Below are 6886 nucleotides of genomic sequence, written 5' to 3'. Positions count from 1 at the left end.
CAGGTTAGCCGCTTCTGATATGCGCGTTTCTAATTCTAGATTAGTTTAAAAGATTCCATTAGAATACCTTGGAGAATATCCGAGGACATCTGAGCAGCCATATGAACGATGAGTTGGACAAAATCAAATTCAAATCTTCGATAAAGCTTCTAGGTCTAGTAAAGTGTGCTCAACGTGCGGAAACACGATTTTTCTTTTTAATCTACTTTTGTTTTCTTTTACTGTTGAAACTCTTTCCTTGACCGAGGGTGTACCGTTGGATTTTAAGAAAATGTTACAGCCAAGCCAATACATAGTGACCCATCACCGTGATCCACGTTTTGAGGTGCTCAAAAAGATTTGATCCGTGACCCGTTGTGGTCTGAGCGGTTGAGTACCAGGCGAACCAAACTTCTATTTTTAGCACACCAGGTGGACCACTTGGGCGCACACATTTAAAATTAAACTCGTGGACCGAGATTCTAGGGCTCAAATGTAACGGTTGTCCTTTTATCAACAAGAAAAAGCGACTCATATCCCCCTAACTTTGTAGCAATAATGGGATCTGAAAGCGAGAGAACCCTGACAAACTTCGAAAGGAAGTTTGATCTCTTTTCAAGCTCGTAAGATTGAGCACGTTCGTGAAAGATGGGATCGCACCCGCTTTTTTTTTTTTTTTTTTTTGGTAAATCGGCCGCTCACACATGACGCGCGTGAAGCTGGCCTACAAAATCAGAAAACAAAATGCTACGCAAGGACGCAGGCACAGCATCGTAGCCCGTCCAAAGAAAATCTCCCGAATGATGAGCCGCGAAAGAAGCAACCCAGTCAGCCGCACCGTTTGCCTCCCGATATACGTGCGAGGCTTGGTAGGAGACAGTCTCCCCCAGCGCTCTACGGATATCATGAAGCAGCGGCCGGTCCTCGACTGAGTACCCCCCTTCCCGGATCCACCCAACCACCGTGGTCGAGTCTCCCTCGAGAAGGAAGTGACCCTCACCAAGTACCCGCCTCGCATAGGAGACACCCTCCCAGGCCGCCTGAAGCTCTGCGGTCGCCACTGATGAGTCAAAAATCCTGCGTCCACCTGCCGCCACAAGTCTGGCATCATGATCCCTAATGATAAATCCCACACCTCCGCAGCTCCCATCCGCTGATACACTGCCATCGAAGTTCACCTTGAGAAAGCCATGGGGTGGGGGCACCCAGGATAAATACCGACAAACTTGCTACTTTAGGCCTTGCTTCCTACCTTCATGTTTTTACCTTTTTTTTTATATATATGAAATGCAGAAAATATGGCTGGGCACATCGCCAAGCACGTTATTATTGGCAAGTTATTCGGCCTCTCCTGCCTAACCGGCTGCTGGATCAAGTCTCTTCTTTTTCTCGCCCCATCGTTAGCATATTCGTAAATCTTCTATCATTTTTTTAATTTTTTTATAAATATTATTCTAAATATCAAATTTTGCATGAATATTTTTTTAAATTTGATATTTACATATATACCTCGTAAAATATTTATTTTATTAATTTATTTTTTTATCTTTATTTTTACATATGTACCTACGCCATCTAGCACTATTAAAAAATTAAAGATTTCTTATTAAAATGACTAAAATATTCTTAATAGATAGATGTGTAAAAAAATATTTATAAAACGACCGCGATGAAGAATAAAAAAGTAATTTCAAAATTTTATTTATTTTAAATTAAAATAAATATAATTTTTATTAATGATGTTAGAAAAATTGTTATATTCAAAATATTTGTGCAAAAACTGTATTTTACAATGATATCAAATAAATATAAAATTTAAGAATAGTTACGTAAATTTAAATTTTTAGAAAAATATCTATATTAAAATGTAAATATATTTGGGATGCAGTCGTTTGCATATGTTTCACGTGCAGAAACATCATTAGAGCCGTGTCCTTTTACGTCACCCCATTTGTGATTGATACAAATCTCCCTGCTCCCCCACCCAAAACCCCTATGAAATTCCCTCTTTCTCCCTCTTCTCGGCTTTATCTCTTCCCCTGGCGTCGGGTCTTCTGAAGAGAGCGAAGCATTAGAGAGGATGGCTTCCCCCAAGTGGGTCGCTTGGGCTCTCCTTTTTTGTTTGCTGAGCTCAGTCCTCATGTCTTCCTCCTCCTCTCCCGATCCCGCCGGATTCCTCCAGAGGGCCAAGGAATCAGAGTTCTCGGACTGGATGGTGGGCATCAGGAGGAGGATCCACGAGAATCCGGAGCTCGGGTACGAGGAATTCGAGACAAGCGAGCTCGTCAGGAGGGAGCTTGATGCCATGGGCATCGCCTATAAGCATCCGATCGCCGTCACGGGTGTTTCGGGCTTTGTTGGCACGGGGAAGCCTCCGTTTGTTGCGTTGAGGGCCGATATGGATGCCCTCCCGATGCAGGTCAGGCGCTTTTTAAGCCCTAAAACCTTGTAACGTTATTAGGCTTTTGACATTTTGGGAAGGGATTTATTGGATTGGTGGTGGATTTTCTGTGGAAAATCGGAAATTTTAGAATATGATCTTGTTACTCACACGAGATGACACAAAAGAAAGGTTAGAAAGGGAGAGAGGACGCAAAATGTTCCATCTTCTTTTCTTTTTCCTTTTTTTTTTATGCATTGGAGGTGACTATATCGCAAAATCGAACATATTTTTAAAAGTTATTTCTTCGTGAAATTATTACATCATGCAATTTTTTTCATAAATTCCAATTCTTGGGAATGTTTGTCCCTAATTGCAACTCTGTTGGCAATGAATAGGAGAGCGTGGAGTGGGAGCACAAAAGCAAAGTCCCTGGCAAGATGCATGGATGTGGCCATGATGCCCATGTCGCAATGCTGCTAGGTGCTGCCAAGATCCTTCAGGAGTGTCGTGATGAGCTGCAGGTTTGGCATTCATCAATGCACACACATACATATGTATATATGTACATATTTTGTGCCAGCTCTACGTAGTAAAGTACCAAGCTCTTCGTCTTAACAGGAACGTTTGCACTTTTTGTAAGAATGTGGACATAATTATGCTAAAAACTAAACAGGACCATATACTTGTTCCTTTGTTGGAGCGAGCTTTAATTCCCATTCCTAAGATGAGCCTATGAAACAACTCCATGTTGATGGGAAAAGGCTTGGGTTGTGTGGGTGGTTGTGTTAAATTTGTGGTTCTTGGGATTTCCCTGACAAAATATGTAGTTTCAGAACATTGTAATTATGAAAGGTGACCCCTATCATTCATAATTATGAAAGAGGTTGCATAAAATTTAATTTGATAAGTTCCTAGTCATGTCTTCATTTAGGCAATCTTCCCCCTAGCAGATATGCTATAGAAGGGTTTGAAGAGACCATCGGTCTATGCGCTGAACTTATTTTAAACCATGAATAGATACAGACATACAGTTTAGCGTTACAATAAATATCCACAGTCAAGCTCAGAACCTTTCTGACAGGGTTTACAAAAGATAAATCCATGAGCTTTGGGATGCATACTTTTGGTGAAGTGACAGTATTTGAAATCAACAAGGATCATTTTCCATCTAAGACCTTTTTCAGCCTCTCTTTTACTGCAAAAAGAAAGAAAGAAAGAAAGAAAGAAACAAGATTACCATACTACTTCTTAGTCTTCACAATAGCCCTTTGTGTTTTTGTTTTGGCACGAGCTCATCATGCACTGGAGGATTTTCTGTAGACTAAAATGTGTTGAACCGCAACTAGTTTTTACCTTACAAAGAAAGGTTTGCACTATTTTTGAGCCGAATTACAGATGCATGTAAAGGAAGAACCATATTAAATTATATTTATCTTTTTCTTGCAGTTATGTGAAATTCATAACCTAAATCATCCTGTTTCTTAATTTAAATGGTGTTTTTTTTGCTTGGTCAACGTAAGGAAGGCACCCTTGGTATGACTAACTGCTAATTATGTTATTAATTAAGGCATATACTTAGATTAACTAAATACATCTGTTAATTACCTATTTCTTCTTTCTCAATAGAAAGCAGCATTAACTTTTTCCGTAACTCCATTTCTGTTCCCTTCTAATCTTATCTGCTTCTACAGTAACGTGAGGCTCTTTTTCTCAGTATGATGTTGCCATCAACTTTTCGTTTTGTGGATCACTCTGCTTTATAAGTCCTTTGCACTGATGGAGGATTATTTGTCTTTTTCTGTCGTTAGAATGATTTTGCATAAATAAAAGTTCCTTTGTCATGCAATCCAAGGATATGTGATACTTGATGTGGCAAAGCAAACTATTGGGTACTCATCTTTTCCTCATGAAAATTTCTGTTAATATCGCTGCTTCTTGATGCCTGTGTTATTTGAATCCTTTTGCTTTCTTCCACGATGAAGTCTCTGCAGTTATTAGAGTAACCTTGTAAATACTGTGTTCATTTTTCCGTTGTCTATCTTTTATGCTTATGCTGCAAAAATAGTCTTTTCATGTTCTAGACCGACAGTATGATCAAGAATCCATTTTCTGCTTCAACTGTTTTTTTTAAAAAATTTCTGTTTGGGGCAAAGCCTCAGCATTCATGCTGTAAACTGCTCATGATAGTTGCTATTTGCAATAGGGTACAGTCGTCCTTCTTTTCCAACCAGCTGAGGAAGGTGGCGGCGGGGCACAAAAAATGATAGAAGCTGGAGCTGTGGAGAATGTTGATGCTATTTTTGGGTTTCATGTAACCCATGAGTTACCTATTGGTGTCGTGGCATCCAGGCCTGGGCCGATTATGGCTGGGAGTGGGTTCTTTGAGGCTGTAATTAGTGGGAAGGGAGGCCATGGTGCGTTACCTCAGGAAACAATAGATCCAATTTTAGCTGCATCAAATGTGGTTGTAAGCTTGCAGCATCTCATTTCTCGTGAAGCTGATCCCTTAGATTCACAGGTTTCTAGTTAACATATATATATATATATGTGAATGTTTTTCATGTACATCCTTTAAGGAAAACATCTACTACACCTTTGGAGTTTCATATTTTCTTGCTAATATTGAAATTGGCCTGCCTATTTCATTCCCAGAAGCAATCTCTTTGACATCTCAGCTTACATAATCATGTCAAGCTAAAAGTTACATTTCTTTTCCTCTCTTCTTGTGATGACTGTATAAAGTATTGGATTCACGTAGCTTTTCATTGCAGGTTGTAACAGTGGCGAAATTTCAAGGAGGTGGCTTGTTTAATGTCATTCCAAATTCTGTTACAATTGGCGGCACCTTCCGTGCTCTTTCAAAAGAAAGCTTTTCTCAACTGAAGCAAAGAATTGAGGAGGTATGAGATCCTAGGAACACTTTCCAAGCAAGAGCTGACTCTGGGAAGATCATCTTTTTAGACCAGCCCTTATTGGTAGATGCTGGAGCCAGTTTTGTCCTCATATCCATAAACTCTATCATCATGTGTCTGAAGGGAGCCTAATCCATTCGGTCAGCTAACAGTAAGATGCTATATACTTTTTTTTTTGGAGAACCATGACCATCAATGTGTCAGGTCCAGAATGAGACCCAATCTAACCTGTGGTTTCAAGTGTGGACTAAGGTTATGTGAAGACCCATGCGGGCATGCATTTACTTCCTCATCAGTTATTCATCAGAAGATCTAAAATACTTATATAGGACTAAGGAACCTAGACAATAGCTTTCGTCTAGTTTTTTTAGGTGAGGTCGGGAGTTGTTACTGAGAGATGGAAATTATTTTATAAGTTTGCCCAGACACTGATGCTCTTGGTTTTTCTTTTTGGTGACTACAGGTAATTGTTGCGCAAGCATCCGTGCAGAGGTGCAACGCTACTACGGACTTTTTGGACAGAAAGCACCCTTTCTACCCTACGACAGTTAACAGCAAAGATCTTCATGAGCACTTCCAGAAGGTTGCAGAGGAAATGCTTGGTTCCAACAGTGTCATAGAGAGGCAACCAGTGATGGGAGGCGAGGACTTCGCTTTCTTTGCTGCGGCCGTTCCCAGGGCATATTACTACTTTGTGGGGATTAAGAACGATTCACGCGGACCACAATATCCTGTGCACTCTCCATACTTCGCCATCAACGAGGAGGCACTCCCATATGGTGCAGCCCTGCATGCATCTCTTGCTGTGCGGTACCTTTCTGAAAACCGTAGCTCATCTCCGTCCAATGCCAATGTCCACGATGAACTCTAGATATTCTTTTCCGTTTCTGGTGTCTCCAGACGCTGCAGATGAATTACAAGGCTTTTATGCAGGCGGGCTGTGTTTTTGATTTGACACCGGGAGCACTCAATAACTGTATGCTGAGATAATGTCAGTATTTATAATAGGCCGTGATTTTTTCATGCACCACTAAATGGTCAATTTTTTGTGTAATTATCTTCTGTTCATGCCAAGTGTCTGTTTGGAAAATCCAGCAAATCTAACTCAATTTTGCTAGATTTTTCATTGGATCATGTACAGGACTTATTTAAATAAGGGTCATATCAATCCAATCTGTCTCCATCCCAAATGCCATGGGGAAAAAAGAAAAATCACAGATTTTTTTTTTTTAATCCCACAATCCAATGGACCCATAGGTGGAATTTAAGCCAAGACTAGTAGCCAGACGAATGGCTGATTTGCAGAAGAAATTCAATACTGAATTTTCCGAACAGGCCCTAAATCTCGTTAATCTATCAGGCGGGCGATTATCGCATCTTCTAGTGGCAACTCAGTGAATTTGTGCAGTCAAGGGAACCTCCACTTGTGCTTGTAATAGTGCTGTTTGCTAGTTCTGCATGAGGTTGCTTGCAGGCCAGCTTAATAGCCTGATTTATTTGATGTTTGGGGCTGGACCTCAGATCGTCCGAGCGTTCTAAGGATGTGGTTATCTGAACGCCCAAGATACATTTTGGACTTGCATAGATAGATTTGAACAGGTTTTTCTCTTCA

The 6886-nt window shown here is 40.5% G+C and overlaps 1 protein-coding gene across 2 annotated transcripts; it reads left to right on the top strand.

Annotated features, from left to right (window-relative positions):
• Nucleotides 1–1979: 1979 nt before the first annotated feature.
• On the top strand, nt 1980–6309 carry LOC103712952 (IAA-amino acid hydrolase ILR1-like 1). Of its 2 annotated transcripts, none has more exons than XM_008799672.5 (5): nt 1980–2398; nt 2758–2883; nt 4566–4880; nt 5134–5262; nt 5738–6309. In XM_008799672.5, exons 1-5 carry the CDS (start codon nt 2060–2062, stop codon nt 6143–6145), a joined length of 1317 nt encoding a protein of 438 aa, XP_008797894.2. In that variant the 5' UTR covers nt 1980–2059; the 3' UTR covers nt 6146–6309. The 2 variants fall into 2 exon arrangements, with proteins under 2 accessions (XP_008797894.2, XP_008797895.2); XM_008799673.6 differs by having other exon boundaries at nt 1993–2398; nt 4566–4829.
• Nucleotides 6310–6886: the final 577 nt, after the last annotated feature.

The sequence above is a fragment of the Phoenix dactylifera genome, chromosome 1 (genome assembly GCF_051530095.1).
Source record: "Phoenix dactylifera cultivar Ajwa chromosome 1, Ajwa_hap1_PhDact_Kaust_v1.1, whole genome shotgun sequence".
NCBI lineage: Eukaryota > Viridiplantae > Streptophyta > Magnoliopsida > Arecales > Arecaceae > Phoenix > Phoenix dactylifera.
The sequence above is the reverse complement of the archived record's forward strand: the minus strand, read 5'-3'. Positions and strand labels throughout refer to the sequence as shown.

Coding starts and splice junctions, on each gene's coding strand:
- LOC103712952 (XM_008799672.5), top strand. CDS start 2,060: ATGGCTTCCCCCAAGTGGGTCGCTTGGGCTCTCCTTTTTTGTTTGCTG. Junction 2,884..4,565: donor AGTGTCGTGATGAGCTGCAG/GTTTGGCATTCA, acceptor TATTTGCAATAG/GGTACAGTCGTCCTTCTTTT. Junction 5,263..5,737: donor TGAAGCAAAGAATTGAGGAG/GTATGAGATCCT, acceptor TGGTGACTACAG/GTAATTGTTGCGCAAGCATC.